General features: G+C 30.9%; 5 protein-coding genes across 7 annotated transcripts; 3 read left to right on the top strand and 2 right to left on the bottom strand.

Moving 5' to 3' along the window:
* Positions 1-207: 207 nt before the first annotated feature.
* Positions 208-18,288, bottom strand: LOC128395952 (polyamine-transporting ATPase 13A3-like). Of its 3 annotated transcripts, none has more exons than XM_053356448.1 (11): positions 17,959-18,288; positions 5,616-5,704; positions 5,224-5,391; positions 4,688-5,040; positions 1,944-4,230; positions 1,789-1,861; positions 1,373-1,669; positions 1,190-1,278; positions 1,029-1,115; positions 804-940; positions 208-557 (listed from the first exon to the last, which is right to left on the bottom strand). In XM_053356448.1, the coding sequence occupies exons 1-11, from the start codon at positions 18,080-18,082 to the stop codon at positions 371-373; spliced, it is 3,891 nt and encodes a 1,296-aa protein (XP_053212423.1). In that variant the 5' UTR covers positions 18,083-18,288; the 3' UTR covers positions 208-370. The 3 variants fall into 3 exon arrangements, with proteins under 3 accessions (XP_053212423.1, XP_053212426.1, XP_053212424.1); XM_053356451.1 differs by lacking the exon at positions 17,959-18,288 and adding an exon at positions 16,562-16,732; XM_053356449.1 differs by lacking the exon at positions 17,959-18,288 and having other exon boundaries at positions 5,616-6,862.
* LOC128395954 (uncharacterized) lies at positions 10,877-12,012 on the top strand. The gene is made up of 4 exons (XM_053356453.1): positions 10,877-11,141; positions 11,207-11,401; positions 11,490-11,655; positions 11,729-12,012. Exons 1-4 carry the CDS (start codon positions 11,019-11,021, stop codon positions 11,923-11,925), a joined length of 681 nt encoding a protein of 226 aa, XP_053212428.1. The 5' UTR covers positions 10,877-11,018; the 3' UTR covers positions 11,926-12,012.
* LOC128395955 (uncharacterized) lies at positions 12,875-14,119 on the top strand. The gene is made up of 4 exons (XM_053356454.1): positions 12,875-13,090; positions 13,152-13,346; positions 13,436-13,601; positions 13,677-14,119. The coding sequence occupies exons 1-4, from the start codon at positions 12,983-12,985 to the stop codon at positions 13,871-13,873; spliced, it is 666 nt and encodes a 221-aa protein (XP_053212429.1). The 5' UTR covers positions 12,875-12,982; the 3' UTR covers positions 13,874-14,119.
* Positions 14,542-15,873, top strand: LOC128395960 (uncharacterized). The gene is given in 6 exon segments (XM_053356458.1): positions 14,542-14,812; positions 15,039-15,229; positions 15,290-15,390; positions 15,393-15,407; positions 15,410-15,457; positions 15,520-15,873. Coding segments are annotated over 6 exon segments (663 nt in total). The 5' UTR covers positions 14,542-14,704; the 3' UTR covers positions 15,720-15,873.
* An 849-nt stretch (positions 18,289-19,137) lies between the features above and the next one.
* On the bottom strand, positions 19,138-21,475 carry LOC128395953 (dol-P-Glc:Glc(2)Man(9)GlcNAc(2)-PP-Dol alpha-1,2-glucosyltransferase-like). The gene is made up of 5 exons (XM_053356452.1): positions 20,805-21,475; positions 20,509-20,715; positions 20,181-20,420; positions 19,973-20,117; positions 19,138-19,897 (listed from the first exon to the last, which is right to left on the bottom strand). Exons 1-5 carry the CDS (start codon positions 21,030-21,032, stop codon positions 19,290-19,292), a joined length of 1,428 nt encoding a protein of 475 aa, XP_053212427.1. The 5' UTR covers positions 21,033-21,475; the 3' UTR covers positions 19,138-19,289.
* Between the last annotated feature and the right edge of the window lie 1,702 nt (positions 21,476-23,177).

A 23,177-nucleotide genomic window follows, 5' to 3' on the forward strand; every position in this document is an offset into this window, starting at 1 on the left:
TTTTTTCAATTTTAAAAGTTTACCGGTTTTAAGATGAGAGTTGATTGAAAAGTTTCTACAATTGGTCTCGGTTATGGGAAACGGAGACCTTTTAATCATTTGGTTAACTCTCGATGTTATAATTAATAGATTAGAAAATAAAACAAACTTAACTTCAAATAGCAATTTAAGCTTTTTGAAGATTAATAACAAATAAGAAAGACAATGTATTACAAATATTATATATTAATCAATGAACATAATTCTTATTTTTTTTTGTATCTCAATTTGTGTATAGTTTATGAACAGAACAATTTTTTGTTGTCTCTTTGATTATTATTGGTAAATATTATCGATAATTAGAATTAACAAAATCGTTATCTTGAAGAAATTAAACTTTATCCGATGCCATTGATGCTGGAGATGAAAGAGAGATGCCAGATTCTGAATTAGATTCTTTGGAGGAAATTCCATTTGCATCGGTTGAATGTTTCCTTTTTCCTGAATCAATGTCATCATCTCCATTTTCACACATAATTGTAGCAGCTTCTTGAAGATCTGATAAACTTGATGGGAGACTGAACAGAAAAAAAAGAAAACAAAGAAACAATATTAGTGTTAATAAATAATAATAATAAACTTGGAAAAAGTCAGACATAGACATGTAAGACTAGAGAGTCAATGAAAAAGGATTAAGAGGTTTAACATTTTGCCAAGAATTATGATCTAAATACTTAATCTTTGTGAGAGTAGTAAAAAAAAAAGGATTATTAATCTTGTATAATGGTAAAACAAAATCTCTTCAATGAATTAGTTATATTTACCTAAGTCTCGGTGGAAGCCAAGTAGTGTTGTTTTCAGTCTCACGTTCAATTATCTCATAAGGTTTTTGACCAGAAAATGATTTAACCCATTGAAGTGATCGCAATTTAACGTGGATTAAATAATCAACAATAAAGGACTATTGAAATGATAGAAAGAGAAAGGGGTAGAAATAAAAAGAGAGAATTAATTCCATTCAAAGTGTATAGATAATTAAATCAACGAACCTCAGCAAGGTAAGAAAAGATAAAATTTAATAAAGCCAAGAGTAAACAGAAAAATCTAAACTCCATGGCAACACCAGTAACCTCCAGCTGAAAGATAATAGAAAAAGGATAAAGAAGATAATTAATATCAATGTTGATTTATGTTAATCATGACAATTTACCTCTAGAAGTGAAGAAAGCCATGGCGGAGGAATGAGAATTATGTAAGAAGTTAAGATAGTCATAACCACTATAGCTGAGATGAACCATTCTGTATGATTAGGAATTAAGATAAACATTAGTTAGTCTGTGATGCTATTAATTAAGTAGAGTGTTTTGTTATTATTATTGTAATTAAAACTAACTATTGGAGTAAACTGGCTTCCGGTAAGGTGCTCCTTTGGCAAATACCAGAGCAAGACTTATGTATTGGAAAACGGAGACGGAAAATATGGCATAATTATCGTGACAAGCGACATCTTCCTCATCAATCGGAGTGTGGACAATGTACCAGGGTTGGGCCCATAAAACAACCACTGCGGTCATTTGGAAGATGATTATGATAACTATTTGCAGGAATAAGGAGGCAAGAGGAACAATTCCAACCAAAGAGGACGGAGGAGGATTCTTTGAAAGTTCAGTGAAAGACTCAGTGCGACCAACTGATTTTTCCAAAAATAATATGACAATAATAGAGATGAGAAAAACAATTACAATTATGTAATAATAATAGAGTGTGACTCTCGATTATGATATTGATTGTTGTCAATATAATACTCACAAAGAACGAAGAAAAGAGAGATTAAAAACAGATCAATATAAAGATATTCCATATCTGATAGATTTGAATGATACTAAGAGAAAGGGAATAAAAATTGTTGATTAATTAGTTGTAATTAATAAGTGTTTAGGAAATTTTTTCGTATCAATACTTACAGCGTACAAAATAATTACAGAAATAAATTGAGCAAGACTGTAACAGGCCATGTATTTTAGGATACCAAAGGCCGTTACCAGAGAGGCTCGACCTTCACTAATTAAAACAGGTATACAGGAAATGTTTGGTGTCTTTGAGGTGAAAGGTGAGGCCACCGATGCTTCCGTATCTGATAGTGAGATACCTGCGTGAGCAGCTTTGAGAGCACCACAATCGTTGGCACCATCACCGCACATACCAACATAATAGCCTAAATCTTGAAGAAGCTCGATAAGTTGCTGTTTCTGATCTGGTCCCATACGAGCAAAAATGGTGCCACGAATGGCTACTTTGTTTAAAAGGTCAGGATAATATTCACGAAGTACTCGAAATGTTTTACCAGTAATAGCGATATGTAATTTCTCATCAGAATCAATGACAACCTTAACAAAATCTAAACTAGTTGATTTAAGTTGATGATCGTTATGATGATTATTATTGTTGCCATTGTTTTCAAAGGGTTTTGTTGCTGATTGATGATCTGCATTGGCAAATCTCCAAGTTAACGATGGAGGTGATAGTGCAGATGAATCATGTTCAATTGCGTCCAACAATACAACCTTATCATTTGGTTTAATCATTAAACATTCCCGACCTACACTTAGAGCTGTTAACATATTGTCACCGGTAATCATGACCGATCTAATGTTAGCCGTTGAAAGTGTTTGAATGATATAAGTTGTTTCTGGTTTGAGGACATTGGACATGACAAGAAGACCCAAGAACTTCATATCTTGTTCAATCTCTTCTCGAGGTGCTCGTTGCATTTTAGAGTAAGATAAATGAAGATCACGAGATGCAATACCCAGAACACGATAACCCTTTTCCGTATAACCCATTAGGATGTCGGAAAAATTGGAGGGTATGGTTTCCTTAAGGCACAATTTAGAGATCATTTCCGGTGCTCCCTTAGCGTAAAGGACAAAATGATCGTCTCCAAGGAGACGAGTGATAACTGACATTCTTTGTAGACTAGATGAGAAAGGAAATTGTCGCAAGATGCCAATCTCAATATCGTTGTTTATCACCTCATCAGCATCGATACCAGAATTTCCTGGTTTAACGATTGTCGGTGCTAATAGATCATATTTATTTTCGTCATCAACTGAAGGTTCTTCCAATATCCATCCGGTTGCATGGAACATTTTCAAATCCAATGGATCGCCGACTAAATTGTCTCCAATAATTGTTAATGAATGACAGGTTGACAGGCAAGATAATATTGGTCCAGTGGGTAATTGAGACGGATTACGAACGGGAAAGGTTAATCGAGATGTGATAGGATCAACTGGAATAATCTCGGAAAAGCTAAGATCATCTTCAGTTAATGTACCAGTTTTATCAAAGCAAACACAATCCAAACAACCGGAGATATTGATGGATCTTGGTGAGATACAAAAAATATTAGAACGTCTTAATCGTGATTGAGCATAAACAACACCAATGGTCATCGCAGCGGGCAGGGTAGGTGGTATAACAACCGTTATCAGGTCACATGCTTTGAGAAAAATTTCCTTGGCGGAGACACCACGTTTAACATTTAATATCACAGAATAGATGAAACCCAGACCAGCGAGAACCACAAGACATAAAATAAACTTATATATTTGACGATTAAAATGAAAATCAACCGGCTTTGGGAACATAATAGATCGAACCAGTTCACCTTTTGAGGTTAGAAAACCAGTACGAATGACCACCGCTTTAACCTTTGAGCTATCATAGTAACGAGTTTGAATGACCTTAGTACCACAGAATAAAGTATGTTTACCATGTTCCTTAGAATTATAAAAATCATCTTCATGATATAAAAGTGGAATCTTGGTAACTGGAACACTTTCACCCGTAAGAACAGATTCATTAACAATGGCATTACCACTAATTAGAACTGCATCACATTGCATTATACATCCGTATGGAGGTAAAATTATTACATCTCCGGGAACAAGATCACTTGATTCAATTTCTTCCGTTTCATCATTACCCCGACAAACTGTAACCGCGTCAACACCTTGAACTGTATCACGAAGTTGCCGCTGATTCCGACGGATTTGGATAAGAGATGATCCCAATGATAAAGCTGACATCATGAGAATACAAGAAGCATAATAATAGTAGTTATCGAAACACCAAAGAACGATGCTGTAGATTTGAAAAACGTAGAAAGGTTCAAGAACTTCATTGAAAAATACTTGAAGGATCGATTGTACTTCGACGACAATAGCATTTGGTCCAAACAATTTCAGTCTAGGAGAGAAAAGAAAAAGTTAAACTTATTAAAAATCTTACTGATTAATCAAATCTAATTTGGAACTTGATTTAAAAAAGCGCCAAAAAAAGCTTAATCTAATCCATTGATTTATCCTTTTAATGATAAACAGAATAGCTTTCAACTAATCTATTATTTCATTTACGTAGGTAATTATTTCATCAGGTAATTAATAATCTTACGTTTCATGATAATCCAGATGAATAACAATTATTTTCTCAAAATGAGTCAACATTATTGCCTCAGCTTACAACATTGTTAATTAAGGGCTAATTAAATTTAATCTTGTAATTGAAGACTTGATTATTCAAGATTCTAAATAATAAAAGATAGTTCATCAGGAAAGATAACTGTAAAGTTCAATTTTTACTACTTTTTTCATAATCAATTTAAAGGTTAATTAGATGAGATAAGATGTTAGATAATCATAATCACCTTTTGGATTGATCAGCTGGTGAAAGTCCATGTTGATGATAAAAAAATGAGCAATCGACATTTCTATCAAGTCCACTGAGCTTAACAAATGATTGACTTTCCTCGTCCCAAATGTATCGAAGTCTTTTATTGTCGAAGTAGGAGAAACAATCAGCATCTCTAAAAGCGCCATCACTGCGTTTTTTAGGCTTATCAAAAGACGATGACCAATGGTTTGTGGGTGAATTTGATTGATTTGGATAATTTTTAATCGATTCGATACTTTCTTTTGATTGGCAATTGAGTTGAAAATAAGGTAAAACAGCTGAATGCATCTTTTTAATTGTTTCCACATAAATTTGATTGTATGTATCCTGAGAAGACAAACATAATCAAAATAAGACCAAGATAAATTAGATTAAACACACAAAATTGGAGGTAATTACTGAAGGTTAAATGTATTAATGAAACAATTAACTAAATGGTAATGATAGACTATTGAATTAGCTGAATAGAGAAAAAAAAAACAAAAACACCAACTGTCACAATCGACTTACAATCAACATAACTTTAGATGCATCTTTTAGTCTACATCTCCGATGGGTACAGATTAACATCCAATGAGGTTTCCAATGAAATAATAACCGAAGTAGTCCTAATGTCAGAAATATCATGAACCAGGTAATTGCTCTAAGAAAATTAGATAATTGATAACCAGAGACCTCCTAAAAGAATAAGATTAATAAGTTAGTGATTAGGAAAAAAATCTACTGACAATTTGATGAGACAAGGAAGAGAAAAAAGGTAATGGAAGAAAAAAGGACAGAGAGGGAGAGAGAAAAAGAAACAATCAATGGAGAGGAAAAGGAAGGAAGAAATAAGGAAGACAAGGGAATAATAATTGTCGATAGAATATTTTTTTTTTCTTCTATTCTATTGTTAAACTTACCATTTGGTCTTCTTCTTGATAATTAACATAGTTGATATCATCTTTTCTGATCGTCGGGTTTGATTGTTTTCTTTGTTTTGGTGAGGTATCTATAAAATCAGATACATTAGATAGTTCATAAGGTTTCTCCATAACCCAAGGAAAAAGAGATAGAAAATAGCAAAGGTAAAGATGCCACAAGGTAGAGAAATAGAGGAAATTGAGATGCAACAACAAGTATGACACAAGAACAGGACGAAAATAACACACAAGATGATGTAGGTGATATTCTCAACCAATTAATGATAAAAGTAGAAAATAAGTAACACTGATTTATGATGAGAAAAGATGTCGGGTAGTTATGTCTAGTAGTAGATGTATGAGATGTATTATAATAGGAATATGTATGTAACTCAAAAGGTAGAAAAAGAAACGAACAGAATTTAGATCATTTTTTTTAGGTTAAAATGTTGAAATGTAAATGTTGTTTGATGTCCAGTAGAAATTAAAGGTTCTCCTCAAGTTATTCAATTCCAAGGGTTCAATATTTAAGAAAAGGTGAAAGATTGGTGAACGAGTTGATTGAGTAAACAATCAAAACTCTTTACCAACCAGAACCTTTTCCCATATATTCTCCTTGTGAATGCTGAAGTTTGTATGTGTTGAGGTGAGAAGAAAATATATAGAGAGAGAAGAAAACAAAGGTCACACTGGAAAAGAAATTAAAATATTCGAATGACTTGAAAAGATGGATAATATGGTGAGAAATATGGATGAAGATGAATATTTAGAGATGGATTTTAAGAAGAAGAACAAGTCAACCAGATAGGATTAGATGAGAATAAGGTAGAATAGAATAGAAGAAGAGTAAAAAACAAAAATGTCGAAGATTATGAGAGAAAAGAGTTGAGGTTAAACAGTAATTAATTTCTCCATAATCATCACAATTATATTAGAAATCAAGTGAGTGAGAGAGAGAGAGAGAGGCAAAGATAGAGAGTAAAGAAGTGTGATGAGTTAAAGAAGAAAAAAAATGAACAACAATTAAACGAAAACAATTAATTGAATGGAAAATAACATGAACAATGTTTTCTCCTCACGACCTGTGAGAGCTTCGACTCACAACAAAAAAGAGAGACACAAACTCATCTCTCTTTCCTTTTCTTCTCTGTCTATTTTTCTTTCTTAAACCTTCATCATCATTTCCAATGTTCATCTTATTTCTCTCTTTCTATTTCTATCTCTTTTCTCAACACCGGCTCTTCCCTTCTCATCATCTTTCAATAGAACAAAATGAAAGAGAAATAGAAAGAGAAAACCGATAAGCTTATTCACTTTTCTTCTTCTTCCTTTTCATCATCTTCTCAAAGGTAAACAATCAAATCTCTCATCATAATCATCCCTCTCTCTCAATTCCTTCTTAATCCTTTTCTCTCTGTCTATTTCTCTTTCTCTGGTATTCATATCTCTCTTTCCCTCTCTCACTTGAACTGATTTAGTTGAAATCTTTTGTTTTATCTCCATTTGTTTACGGTTAATGAATAATTCCTGATAACTTGAGGCGATTCCATTGGATAATCAAAATGATTAATTTTCTTAATCCATGGTAACCTAAATTCACCAACACAAAGAGTATAATGTTTCAACACCAAGGAATTAACTAATTTTCTAATCATCAACACCTTTAATTACCTTTTACATCACAATTTTGAACAAAGAGAATAACTTAGAAAAAGAATATTTTTCTTTTCTTTTCTATTCTATTTAGGAAAAAAAAATTATCTTAGTAACAATTTAATATTCCATAAGATAATCGACCAACTCCTTTAGACACAAAGTCTAGTCAATTGGAGAAACAACAACAACAACAGTTAATTAATTAATTGTTCCAGAAGAAACCAAATCAATCAAAACAATTCCAGTTTAACCCCGATGAAAGGGGAACCTTCAAAATCTCAACTTAATGAGAGAGTGACAAAAATTGATTACTTGGTTAATTATATTCTTCTTGTCAAAATGGATCTTCAAGGTTTGTTGATGGTTTCGTTGATTAGTTAATTTTGATTCCAAATGATTAACAGTTCAAGTTGAAATTCTAAAGGGATGTTATTGGAAAAAAAAGGAAAGAGAACAGAAAATAAACTCGAAACGTTGGTCGCCATTTTCTTTCATTTGGCAAAGGAGCAAAAATTGGTTAACCTTTGTGGTCAAAATTATTTTGGTGAAATGAAATGTGAGAATTTTTTTTTCCTTTTTCTCAATCATTTTCTCTTTTGTGTCAATATTTTTTCTTCAGAGAAAGATGAAGGTTTAAAGTGCAAGATTATTCCTCATCATTTACTCAATCATTTTCTCGCCAAAAACAAACAAAATGGTTACCGTTATAAAGAGAATCAAAAGTCAAGGTTAGTTTTTTTTCTTTTCTCTCAAATGTCAACCTCATCATGTTTCTTCAATTATTCTGAATATTATTTTTCTTATTCTCTATTCAATCCACAGATTCAAGTCAGAGGTGAAGGTGATAATCACACTGGACATACAAAGTTAAATTACTAACGTTATATAAGATTAATGAACTATTTTTGTGATGTTAGTGGTGATATTGATGACTCAGGTTCGCAAGGAACCAAAGAGATATCCTGTTTGTTTTATTCTAACTGTTCATGGTAAGATTAATGCTACAAAAGATTGATTTTTTTTTCATCTTTTTTTTTGTCTACCTCATCATTGTTGAAATAATAAACTGTTTCTCTCTCATTCTCTTACCATAGACGAGATCAATATATTGCAGGTCATCCACCAGAATACCAGGAGCAACCAAATTATTTTACTTTCGTTTTTCAGTCTATTTCATTTCTACTCTTTCTTGCAATCTTTCATCAAGCATGTTAACCACGTGAAGATTTACCATGAATATCGTCCAAAAGAGTCAGAAGAGACATGAAATATTCTGGTTATAACAGTGAGCATGATTCAACCATGAGATTTCTAGGAACCAGAGGATTGACAAACAGTTGAGAGCAGAAAGTTAAACAGGAGATTGTTGAAAACACCAACCTGATATTTAACTCTACATATTGTACTTTTGTATTAATCATCACAATTATATGACAATAATTGGGTTACAACCACGGGAATATGTGAAAATGAACAAGAATTGAAAAAAAAGGATTCAATTGGAACATGATGATCTAAGCAAAATTATCCTGCCTTGATTGTTCATTGATGTATTCATGAGAAAGTTAATTATCTCACTTCATGATATCAGCGACATATCCTAAATGAAAAGATTTCCTATTGGGGTTAAAGGTAAAAACCATCACCAATCATAAGGGTAGAGGTGCGATTATAATGGTAAACTAAGGACAATTGTGATTTAATCAAACTTTAAATCATTTGTAAATTCATTCGTTCATATTGTTCATGAATGATGAATTGTTGATGAATGATCAGATAGCCTAGTAATGTCTCTGTAATTATCTGTTCAAGAACTAGAGTTTTGGGTGTGTACCTTGAACATATTATGCAAATAGGAAGTAATCAACTTGAAACTATTGTCTCTTGATGTCTTCATTTTGTTGAAAATTTAATTACCTCAAAGTTAATCAATCTTATTGCTCTAATTTCTAGGTGATCATTGATGGATTCAAAGTATTAACCAAATGGTTTCAATGGTTTACAATTTCACTTTGGAAACAATTAATCTTTCATGTCAATTGTTCAGGATAATTTGATTTCTGGTCAAATCACTATCAACAAGGAATGAATTGATTTCTAGAATCATCATACGACATGATTGATAATTGCCAGATGAATCAACAAAACTTCAGAGTTAATTTGAAAGTTTAAAGTCAATTGTTTCCTGTTTCTAACAATCTAAAAATCAGTAATCAATTATTCTGATTAGTTTTGATTAAGTTTCTTTTTTTTGTTATAATGGCTTATAATTAACTTTTTGACTTAATCAAATTGAGAATATCACACAAAAAGCTGGTTTAATTAGTGATCGATCAATAACTGATTGATTTAATTCAGTTTTACACAATCAAAGAAGACACAAGTTCAACAATAGGAAAATCTAATGACGGATCAGTTAATTGTGTTTCAAGCAATGACAAAGATAATTGTTGTTAAAAAAAATTATCAGAGTCATTCTGTTAACAATTAACTTCCTCAATAAACATTAATTAACACAATCCTAAGGTTATTAATAATAATCTGTTAATTACAATGTTTCTAATCACAATTAACATCTATCACACCTTCAAGTTTAACCAACAACTGTAATAATATAACGATGGTGATGATGATTTGATTAACCTTGACAATTAACTAACCAAAAACTAAAATGGAGTAACTTTTATCATTCGTATGTTTTACAATCTAATTGTCACAATTAAGAAAGGTAATCGTTTTAATTGTGTCTTACACTAGACGGCGAAAGGTAATCACAATTAAAAGGAACCCAATTTACTATCACATTAACAGCAATTAACCAGTTGTAATAATTAATTGATGTCTAAATATTTAGATAACTAAATCAAATGGTCAATCGCCTCACAATCAAGATAAAAATAAATAAATATAAATCAAATTATAATCACAATTAGACAGATAATTTAACCCATAGCAACAATTAATCATCCACTTAATTATTAGGAAAATTTGTTTAAATGAAAACAAAATTTGATTAACTATCTAAATGTATTAGAAATCAACTAATAATTAATGAGAGAGAAAGTTTAATATTCATTAAATCATCATGATTGACAGTTCGCAATTTTAATTTGATTAAATTTGTCAATTAAATCTGATGATTAAGATTAAGATTATGATTAAATCAATAGTTGTATTGATCAAAGTTCAATAAGATATTGGATTGATTATCTCATCTTACCAGAAGCGTTATGAACAATTTAAGCTAATTGTAATCTACTCTCTCGATTGCATAGGAAAAAAAGAGAGAATTGTTGAATTAAGTTAATTCAACAATTAAGTAATTATTACAACAATTTATCAATTACAATCAGACTCTGAACAGATAACAAATTAAACCAGAAAACCAGAAATTGAAGTTATCCTTCAATAGGGAAACATAACCAAAAGTACCAAGAGTTGATTGTTACATATTTATTAAAAGTAACTCTTAGTTTTTTTTAAGATGATTAAGATAAATTGTTGATCTTTAATCATGATAATTAACTAGATATTTATTATTAAATCGTACGATGTTATAATAATATTAATATTAGTAAAGTGGGAGAGGTTTAAAATGTTAGAGGGAAACGAAAAAGTTTCTTAAAAAACGAAACGAATCAATAAATTTCGGCTCATAACAAGATTGACTCTCGACAAGTTTTAATAATCAACAGTGATTAAATTGATCAGTGTTAAATTGTGTGTGGTTCAAGTTAATTGTTAATCATGAGTGAACAAAATAATAATAAATTGTCCGATGAATTTGTTAAAATTGAGCAAAAATGGAAACCAATGCCAATTGAAAAATCCATTCAAATGTACAGTGAATGGAGTGAAAAATATGATTCGGTAAGTAAAAGTTTGAAACAATCAAACTTGATTAGTTAATTGTTTCCATCTAATTGTTCATCCAGGATATGGATGTTTGGCAATATGATTCGCCACAAGGAACTGCTACTCGATTTACTGAATTAAATTTACCAAAGGAAAGTAAAATTCTTGATTGTGGAGCTGGAACTGGATTATTGTCCCACTTTCTAAAGCCTTTCGGTTACACAAACATCGACGCTCTCGATGGGTGTGAAAAGATGCTCGAAAAGGCCAAAAAGGTAATACTAATTAACCTTAAGTCTCTTGATTAACTAATTGTTTTTGGATGTTTTTGTTTCTTGGTTTTTTATATATAACAATTAACAGAAAGATTTGTACAGAAATTATTTCATCTCATTTGTTGGACCTGATATTACACTTCCAATGGAAGAGGCTACTTATGATGCTATTGTTATGTGCGGGATTTTTACTCCAGGTCACTTTCCTATCGCTTATGGGACATTTGTCCAGCTTTTGAGAGTCATCAAAAAAGGTAATTAGAGATTAGATATTGGATTGGATTAAGTTGATAGTAATTAAATTGATTCTATTATCTTTTTGAATAGGCGGTATTTTATCATGGGGAATGGCTGATCCTGAACATTATGCCGAAGTTGATCCTTCGTATGCGAATAAAAACTTTGAAAATTTGATTAAAAAGTTAGTCGAAGATAAAGTATTCGAGATCGTTGATGGACACCCGAAAGAACTGCCCACTGTCCAACCAAAGAAAAGGTTTTTCTATGCTGTTCGAAAACTTTGATTATTTAAGCTAATAATCTACTTACATAATTACTTTAATTATCAAGCATAAAATAAAAATTCAAGTAGTTAAATTCATCTAGCGAAATATATAAATTCATATTCTTTCAATAAAAACTTTTTTATAACGATAAAATTCAATATATTTAACTATTAACTAAATCAGTGTCATGATTTCATTCAGATAAAATCAATATTATTCAAATAATTTAATCAATTTATTAATATTTGATTGGATAAACTATTAAGAATCAATAATGAAAAAAGAGGGAAAATAATTAACTTTTCCAATAGTGGGAAAAAAATATTGATCATGACAATTGAAATGATTAAGTTATCGGATAAATTTAGATTGATTTGATAATCATTCTCAAAGTAAAGGGTGTAGCAGTTAACATTATATAATTAACTTACCTTAAATTGTGATAGATGACAATTTATTAATTTTTTCCATCACAATCACAATTTAAGTCAAGATAATTCACCGATTTAACTGCAATTACCATGCATAAGTTATCGGCAAAAATTGATTCAAACATCATATTGACAAAATACCGGATGAAGTAATTAGCTAATGATATGGTACGATTTTAACAATCAACCGATAATAGAGAAAAATTAAAAACACTTCGATATAAAATCGAGGTCATTTTTCCTGAACCCGTCGAGTGTATGATTGGTGTTGTCTGAATAGTAGGGTGGATAATAAAATGAATCGTTGTCAAGACGATTTAAACCAAGACCCCACCGGTGGTTGGTAACAATACGAAATAACAAAGAAGATGCAGTTTAAGGTAATTGAGATTATTAGTTTACGATTTCATTGATAGATGGATTTTCATATTATCCTGATTAGATTAATTATCTAAATTAATCTTTCCCATGTTTCGAGTTTATCTCTCTAAAAGTATCGCCTCTTTCATTCAATACTAGAGATAATTAATTGTCAACTTTTGTCAACAATTATTCAACTCATAAATGTCAGTTGAGTTTCTCAGGTTGTTTAATTGTTGTTAATTTTGAAATTGAGGGTTTAATTAAAGTTAATTTTATCAATCATGACGTCCGAAGGTAAAATGTCAATAAATATTGAAAACGTCCTAAGGCCAATGGCTAAAGATGAATGTGCCAATTTGTACAACGAATGGAGTGATAAATATGATTCGGTGAGTATTTAACAATTTAAATTAATCCATTGGTGATTAATGATTATATCTATGGTGTAAGGATATGAATGTTTGGCAATACGATGCCCCACAAGGAACTGCTACTCGATTTACTGAATTAAATTTACCAAAGGAAAGTAAAATTCTTGATTGTGGAGCTGGAACTGGATTATTGTCCCACTTTCTAAAGCCTTTCGGTTACACAAACATCGACGCTCTTGATGGGTGTGAAAAGATGCTCGAAAAGGCCAAACAGGTAAACAATCATCATCGTCATCAATAAAACTAATTAAGTTTCTCAATTAACTAATTGTTTCTTGGTTTTTTATAAATAACAATTAACAGAAAGATTTGTACAGAAATTATTTCATCTCATTTGTTGGACCTGATATTACACTTCCAATGGAAGAGGCTACTTATGATGCTATTGTTATGTGCGGGATTTTTACTCCAGGTCACTTTCCTATCGCTTATGGGACATTTGTCCAGCTTTTGAGAGTCATCAAAAAAGGTAATTAGAGCTTAGATATTGGTTTGGATTAAGTTGATAGTAATTAATTATTGATTCTACTATCTTTTTGAATAGGCGGTATTTTATCATGGGGAATGACAGATCCTGATCACTATGCTGATATTGATCCTGATTATGCGAATAAAAACTTTCAGAATATTCTTCATCAATTGACTGAAAACAAATTGATCGAAACGGTTACTGGACATCCGAAAGAACTGCCCTCTGTCCAGCCAAAGGAAAGATTTTTCTATGCTGTTCGAAAACTCTGAACTCGATATTAATTGTGATTTGACTTTCATTTCTTGATGATTCAGATCAACTGTTTGTCTTTGCCAAAGTCAATTTACAGTTATTAACACATCAATAGTGTTATTTAATTATCTCTTATATTAAAGACACATCATCATAATCAATCTAAACAATTAAACAACAATTAATTTTGTCAATGTGGAAATACTAGATGATTGAAGATGGGAAACAATTAATTGTCTACAAATAAATTGTCATTGATTGAATATCAATTTCTCAATATTTTTATATACCAATTGGTAAATGGTGAAAGGAAAGTTAAACAATTACAATCAATCAATTGACAATTAACCAGCGATATTTAATCAACGTCATCAACAATCTGATATTTTAAACTAATCTGCAATATCAGATTTAGCAAATTAAAAAAAAGGTAAGATAATTAAATGATTGAAAACCTTGAACCCAGCAAATAATTAATCAGTTAATCAATTTAACTAATCGGCAATTTCTTGAAAACTGATTAAATTGATTAATTAACTGCAAAGAAGAAAAATAAAAAGAGAGGGAAAGTAAAACTAATCAATCCTTTCAAACGAGTTGATACCTGATGATGATGACTAAGTAATGGAGAGAAAGAGAAAGACAGTCTATTTATCTTCTCTGTCTAATTTTATCATCATCATCTTCTTCCTATCATCTTTGTCTTCCTAAAGGTATCAACATGTTTACCTAATCAAAAAGGGTTCATCATTTGTCTTTCTCGAGTCAATCATTTCCAATTTAGTTTCTCGTTTCCATTATTGCCTTTGTGTTCATCTTAATTGTTGATCATTAGAAATTAATTAATCATGTCTACAGAAAAAGATATGTACAATTACATTGAGGAGACCCTTAAGCCCATGGCCAAAGAGGATTGTACCAAAATGTATGCTGATTGGAGTGATAAGTATGAAGAGGTGAGTTAATCTAATCAAATAAATTGAAACACTCAATTAATATTGTAGTTTTTAGATTATCAAGGTTAAGGTTAGAATGACAATTAAATTGCTACATCGATTGACCTTCTAATTTTATGAAATTAATACATTGTACTTGTTGGTACAAATGAGACCATTTTCATTGATGAATTTACTATTATCTTAATATGATTTTTGTTAATTGTTATTTTGTCTCTTAATTTAGGATATGCCGGGTTGTTCTTATAATGCACCTAAAGGAACAGCTGATCGATTCGCTGAATTAAATTTACCCAAAGATAGTAAAATCCTTGATTGTGGAGCAGGAACTGGACTCTTGGGTCAAGCGTTAAGTGATCTTGGTTATACCAATATTGAAGCGCTAGATGGATGTGAGAAAATGCTGGAAAAGCTAAACTGGTAAGTTAATTGTAGCATTGTTATTGAACAATTAACTGATTTTCTCTGATTCTTTTTACAGAAAAATATTTATAAAAATGTAACCATTTCCTATGTTGGACCTGAGATTGAGCTTCCAATTGAGGCAGAAACTTTCGATGCCTTAATTATGGTCGGAGTCTTTGTCCAGGTCACTTTCAATGGACATTGGAACTTATAAACAATTTTTAAAGCTCCTCAAGAAAGGTAAGCAAATGCTTATTAACGTTAATTAGTATTTACTAATCAATTGTCTCATCTGATGAAAGGTGGTATCATTTCATGGGGAATGGCTAATCCAGATCGTTATGCAGAACGAGATTCAACTTATGCTGACAAAGGATTTGACAAAATCATTGAAGGATTAGTTTCGGAGGGATTAGTTGAAATTGTCGCTGATCATCCAAAAAATTTACCTGATTATCTTAAAGGAGAAGATGGTTTTTTCTGGGCTCTTCGTAAATTGTGAATAGTTAATTAAACAATGATAATTAACGTGCTCACAATGAGATGAAATTATCTTTCAATTAAAGCTAAACAAAAAAGCAACATTGTAAATACTTTGCCATTGAATGAGCAAAGTACAGAGAAAGAAATTAATTAAAGAGATAGATTAACATTAATTTGTTTCCAAAATGATTAAAAATTTTAATTAATCGCGATACAACAATTAACGTAATTGGCTATTTACTATGACATTTGTATAAATTTGTTTTACATAAATGACAAATGATTAGTCTTACTAATCAAAGTAATGATACATAATTTTATGAATCAAATTTAACTACAATTAAATCAATTGATTGGGATTGTGTGTCATCAGACTAAATTGGAGGTTGAATTGTTGGCTATTGATTACAGAATATGTATTAATTATTAGTTTCCAATCAATAAATTGAACACAATACTGATCAAGGAAGACCCCAAGGATAAATTGAGAGGGTAATTTTTCTCGTTGAGATTTTCAATTGATTAAATTGTTGTTTCAAATTACAAACAGAATCATAAGTTAATTAAAACTCTCAACTAGAATCTCATATGAAAATCAGGTAACAGTTTAGATTATAAATGCCAATCAAAGTTGACCAAAGTGTAAGATTGACCATTGACAATCTATGAGAATATAATCCAAGTGGATTAATCGCAAGAGATTAAAGAAGCTAATCTTTAAATTGAAACAAAAACTATCGAATCGATAAATCCAATCAATAAAAAGTAAACTACAAAAGGTTATTGGTCATCAATTGGCTAAGATTTTTAAGTTAATCTGTTGATAATCAATGACAAACATTAATCACGTTAATTACTCACCTTCCTCAATGAACTGGAGTAGATCATCATCATAATCCATCTTGATGAATAATTAATTTCGATGATTAAGTTTATGAGTTGATCATCAACATACAATAGTCAAGACAATTAACAGTAATCAAAGAGGAAAAGTGAATTATCAAAATTGGATAACATTGAAAATTAGATTGTTGTTGTTTCAATTGATTTGATTTATTATTTAGTTTACAATCAAGTAAACAAAAACAAATATCTCTCTCTCTCTCTCTCTCTCTCCCTCTTTCTGTTTACTCCCTCTAAAATTATCTTAATTATCTTCTCAAATAAAATCAAATAGTCAATGATTAGACTATTTGTTTACATCGATTAAACCATTAATACAAACAATTAAAGTTAATTGTTAACAGATTGGATGATTGTTATAACTTGAATTCTAAAAGAAAACATTTAAATTAATCAGCGAATTGTGATTCTAACTATGAAAATAATTATCATCTCTTAATTGTAGAAACATTTGTTTAATTATCGTTATGAATTAATCATGTTTATCGGCATTTTTAACTCAGTCTATTTTCATGGTGAAACTTTTCATTGTAAAGTGACAATTTCATCATAATAAATGACATTTCTTTGAACATACAATAGGGGAAAATGTTGATTGTTCACTAATTGTCAAATTGTCAATTTAAATGGCGTTAAATTGATGATTAAACACCATCAGGTAACATATGATTTAACAATTTACGTCTGTTCAATCAAATTGTAATTAATACAATTTTTTATAATCAATTCGCAGACTAGAGATTGAATTTATGTAACCAAATTGATTTTGATAGGAAAATACAATTGTGAATGGATTGTAACAATTTGAATTACTAATTAAAGACAAACTAACTTTTAAGCGATTAGAATATTTTGATTGTACTGACCATTGGAAGAATTGGAAATCAGTTTGATACTTGAGAGGAAATACTAATTCTTGTGCAGTGAATTCAATGAACGGAGTTAATTGTTTAACATTTAATTAGACTAAATCTCTATCATGGTTGATATGAAATTTGTTAAACAATAGAAATAGAGGATCTGATTTTGATTAGTTGATGAGTGATAATTGTTTCAAATGAGAATCAATCAGATAATGAAAACTGTTTATTTCCATAAGTTACTAAATATCAACGCAAAGACTGACAAGTACAAGGGATGAAAAGACTTTGATTTTGGTAAAGTAAACGAAGAAGTTGTAACTCTAGATTTGTTAATACGAAAGAGAAAATTAATTCAATTTATCAAGGTGAACAAATTAAGCGAAAACGAAAAATTCTAAATAGAATCTTTCAGCAAAAAGAACAAATTTTTAGCATCAAAGTTTTGAGAAAAGAGGAAAGGTGATTAAGGAGAAGGAAAATTTTAGTAATTACCGTCTATTGATCCAAAGGTTTTATCAGAGTCGAGGTTGGACTTCGGAAGAAGTGAATGTTTTTCATCATGAATTTCGGTGGGAAGCCGATTGAATGGAAGTAACTTTAAGATGGTTGACAACATAAAAGAACAATTTTCTTCTTTTGGATTAGATTTTCTCTTCTTTTTTTCAAACACTTTTTTATTCTCTTTTTCCTTCTGGTTAACAAGTCAATCAACTAACACAACAATCAAACAAAGAAAAAGAACAATCAATAATAATTAAGAATCAATCATTGTATTAATTAGTAAATCACAAAGAGAAAGAAACTCAAAACTATCGGTCAGTTGGTTGTTGTTATTGTTTAGAAATCAACTGGTCCAAGTTGAGAAAAAAAAAGAAAAAAAAACAGCGCGAGAGTTGAATTGGAAAAACAAATGATCTCTTTTCGTTGAAACAGATTAATTGTGTTTTCTACTCGTTTTCATTTTCTAATTAATGTACACTAATTACCAATAGAATTTAATTAATTCCTTATCATTAAAGTAATTTCCCTTTTCTGTAAATCATTAATTTACTTTCTCTCATTTCAACCAATGAAATAGTTTATGGATCAACATAATTTGTTTACCATTGAATTGGATCAGTTTAATTTTGCCAACTAAATTAATTGTGTTCATCTGTGGTTTACGGTTTAATTAGTGTTCATTTATTGAAACAATTACATATTCTGGTATTTAACTGAATCAAAATTGATGGATTATCCCTTTTGGATCAATATTTTGATGAAATCACAGATATTTTTTTCATTTTCACTTTGGATAATTAAGTAAACAAATTAGTGTTTTTTTATAGGATTTTCCCTTAGGCCTTTTGTTGACTTTTTGTTGTACAATTAATACAATTAGGAAAATTGTAACTTACCTGGTGGCCTGATGATTAGTTGATATTATTGAAAGGATTTAATGTCAATCGGTTATCACTAAGGTTCACAATTGTTTACGTGTTGAAATTTTTTCGCTTCTGTTTGGTTGACAATACAATCCAAACGAAAGTGTTTAATCAATTGAGCTCTTATTTGATTTATTGATACTTTGACATTTCCCTTTCCTTTTCCCTTAAATTGTTAAACTAATTGTTCAAGCTTGCAATAGTTTTAAAGTGTCAACTATTTCACTTTAAAACTTTAGTAGTTAACTTATTGTGATGAAATTAATTTTTTTTTCTTTTATTATTATTGATCAAGATACACTTTTCTCTTCTCGTTATGGTTAATATCTGATTATGTGGACAAGTGACAATCACCATGATGAATATGATGATAAGTTAAATTGAATCAATACAATTCCATTACCACATGAAACGTTGAAGCTCATCACTGTTTGACCATTTGAATGGTTTGTTAAGGAAGATAAAAAAAGTTAATCCATTGATTAACATGTTGTACATAAGCTCCAAGGATAATGATAAAGCTGAATTGGTGAAAATGTTGAGTCTCCAGATGATAAATGCAGGTACAAAGTAACGGAACTCCAAGAGTCGCTGAGGTATCACTATGATACAAATGGATAAAATAAATAAACATTTCCATAGATTATCTTTACGGTGGATAAGATTAATGAAAGACCAGCTCGTTAAAAGGCACACTGGTAAAAGAGTATAACGGATAAATGATTCACTATTACCAAGGATTCGCCTCCAAAGGTAAAAGGTGAAATGTCGATTATCGGCCAACAAGTAGGAATGTGGTAAACTTTGGAATTTGATTATTACAATTATTGCAATGGAAATTAAAAGGACGGTGGTCATATTCTTGTAAAAATAGGCCATAAATTTTCGTAAACTTCCAGTCAACAATATCCATGGGACAGCAAATAGAAAAGTAAAGAAAAGAAAGTAAACTAATTGTGCAAGATGAAAAGTAACCTCATGAGCACTTCTATCACCAAGAACAATTCCTACAAAAAGAAAAAGTGAAAAGTATTAATAATAATTGAGAGTAGGAGAAAGAGTTGCAATTGTAATAATCTCACCTTGATTGTAGAATACAAATACACCAAATAGAATTCCGGTGATTAAATAGCCACCCTGGCTAAGGAGTATTTGAGGAATGGATGAAATGAGATTGGAGAAAAGTTTCGAGCGTTTCTTGGACCTTTCGAAAGCAGCCTGTAAAATCTATACAAAAAAAAGGAGATAATTAGAGAATTGAATTGATTGGTAGTTGATATATTCTCAAACCTTTAGGGAAGAGTAAGCGGCGAAAAAGAAACACCAAACAATATTAGTTTGACGGAAAAATAATGAAACGAATCCGAAAAGTGATGCAATCCAAGTTTGGTCATTAATGTGCATTAAATACATGGCAAGAATGAAAAATAGTGACCCAGAGTCGGTATAGTAGAGGAAATTGAAAAAGAAAAGAGTTGGGGTTGTCGATAATGATATAGCTGATACCAGAGTTTTGATTCGACAAATTTTCTGAAAAAAATAGAAACACCGAGGAGAAAATCAATACTGAGTTAAATCGCTCGTTAATTGCGAAAATAAACACAAACACAAAACTTACAGCTGAATATCTATTTTGTTTATAGCTAATTAGATACATGAGAATAACATTTCCAATAGCGAATAGTAGATTGATGAATCGAACCAATGGAACTGGACATTTACGGTTTGGATCTTCTTCACCGAAGGCGATAAGTTCCGATACAGGTTTGAATAGAACCCATGTTGTAAAATAGAGTCCGGGTGGAGTAGTTATCTTTGGATTCCACTGTGAATAAGAAAATAAACAAATTGGAAAAGAAGAGAAACATATGAAACATTAATTGATAGAAATCCTTTTTATATCGATTAACTTACATGTGTGAAATTGTGAACACAATAAGAACGCACTTGTTGAATATGGAATATCTCATCCATATATGGTTGCTGAACCTCTTCATTAACTAACATATAAACACTCAACAGAGAAGTAGAATATGTAAATATAATGATTGCGGCAATTTTATTAAACAATTGGTCAGTTTGAAGATGATGCCCAACACTGGGCGAGCCATTTGATTTAGTTGAGTCCATGGGTGGAAACATTTTCAGGCTTAATGTGTTTAAGAAATAAAGTTAATCATGTAATAAGACAGGTAACACAAACATTAAATTGGGAAACTTTGATTGTTGAATTATTGGTGACGATTAAAGAGAAAATTCTACTCTATTGAAGGAAACATAAATTAGAATTAAACAATTATTTTCATTGTAATTTTCGGTGGGAAGCCGATTGAATGGAAGTAACTTTAAGATGGTTGACAACATAAAAGAACAAATTTCTTCTTTTGGATTAGATTTTCTCTTCTTTTTTTGAAACAATTTTTTATTCTCTTTTTCCTTCTTGTTAACAAGTCAATCAACTAACACAACAATCAAACAAAGAAAAAGAACAATCAATAATAATTAAGAATCAATCATTGTATTAATTAGTAAATCACAAAGAGAAAGAAACAAAAAACTATCGGTCAGTTGGTTGTTGTTATTGTTTAGAAATCAACTGGTCCAAGTTGAGAAAAAAGAAAATCGCGCGAAATTTGAATTGGAGAAATTTTACTAATCAAAATTTTTTTATCGTTTTTACTTTTTTATTTTGAATTTTCCACTGATCATTGGTTAAAACGAAAGTCTAATTGTTGGTAATTAGTTAGTCAGATTAATAAAAGGTTATCGAATAATTAAAGGTCAGTTTATTAAGATACATTTGCTCTTTTCGTTAATTAATATGATTAAGATAAAATCGGTTTCATGGTAAAAATTGAAAGAATTTGTTCAAGGCAATAGTGTCTTGGATAATTGAAAGTGTAAATTAATTGATAGACGAATTGATGTTTCATTTAATTGTCTCTCCAATATTCTCAGATTGATTATTTGGGGAAAATTTTGACGATTAATTTGAGCTTTCATCAGAAATTTTGTTGTTGATTTTGACATTTTCTTTTCGTTTCAATAGCATCGAGGATCCTTTGTCTTTTAGCTGCGTATCGATGTCTAAGTTTTTCAATTTCATTTTCCATTTCGAAGTCAAGATTAGTTATTCGTTTAGGAAGCTCTTCGTTGGACAAAAATCTAATAAAATCAAAATCACTTTCTAATAAAATCGATCGAGATAATGGTTGATATTGGGAAGGTTGCTGGTGTTGTAGTTGTATTAATAGTTGTGGAGATTGAGGAGGTAAATACGGCGGAAGTTGAGCTTGTGGTTGGGGCTGTGGTTGAAGTTACAATCTAAGAGGCTATGGAGAACATACCCCCAGGGAAGAAGGAAGCAAAATTTTGAGGTAGAAAAGGGTTTGAAGGTGGGTCGCTGTCGAACTGGTTGATGAGGTTGTCGGTAGTTTAGAGGTTGTTGGTGTGGATGCAGTTACAGAAGGGTTTAGTAAACCACTGAATGATAATCGATGAAGTGGTTTTAAGGGATGATGATGATTATTATTGTTGTTGCTATGATTATTGTGATGATGAGAATCAGATGAGAAATTGTAAAAACTATCATCTTCATTTTTTTCGACATTATCTTAAGAGGATGAGTTGGTTTTCGACATGATTTTGATGAGGCATCGCTATTATGGTGTTGAGTTAATGATGAGCTTTGTTTTTGTTTAAGATGTTGAGGTTGGCTTGATGCAATTAATTCAGTTTGAGTTAATTGAGATCCTGAATGTGCTGCAGGAGGTAAAGTGTTATTATGATTACTACTACTACGAGAACTATTATTTGGTAATACATGTAAGGAGGAAAGGTGATGATGATGAGGATGATGATGGTGTGAACATGTTGTTGTTTGTGATAAGAGGGAAGATGATGTGAGGTACTACAAAGTGCTGTTTGATGGTGGTGACGATGATGACCACTTGGTCCACCAGTAAGAAGATGAGAGAAAGAAAAGATGATGATGATGATGATGATATGGATGAAACGGTTGGTGAAGATACAGTTGCGGTTGCAGGTGAATGAGCTGACCCATCGGTTGAATTTGTCTCCCGTTAGTGATCCCGATATTGAATGAACTGGACCGATGAACCACTCGCACCAACAATACTTGAACCAACGGGAACAATACCAGTACCACCGCCAAAGACTTCTACTTCACTAACTGAACCACCACCTCCTCCTACAATAGCTAATGTACTACTGGCACCATTTTTTTTCATATGCTCTCTGTCGGCGTACACGAAGAGTGTTGGGATT

Source organism: Panonychus citri, unplaced genomic scaffold (assembly GCF_014898815.1).
Source record: "Panonychus citri isolate SS breed McGregor unplaced genomic scaffold, ASM1489881v1 Contig00142, whole genome shotgun sequence".
NCBI lineage: Eukaryota > Metazoa > Arthropoda > Arachnida > Trombidiformes > Tetranychidae > Panonychus > Panonychus citri.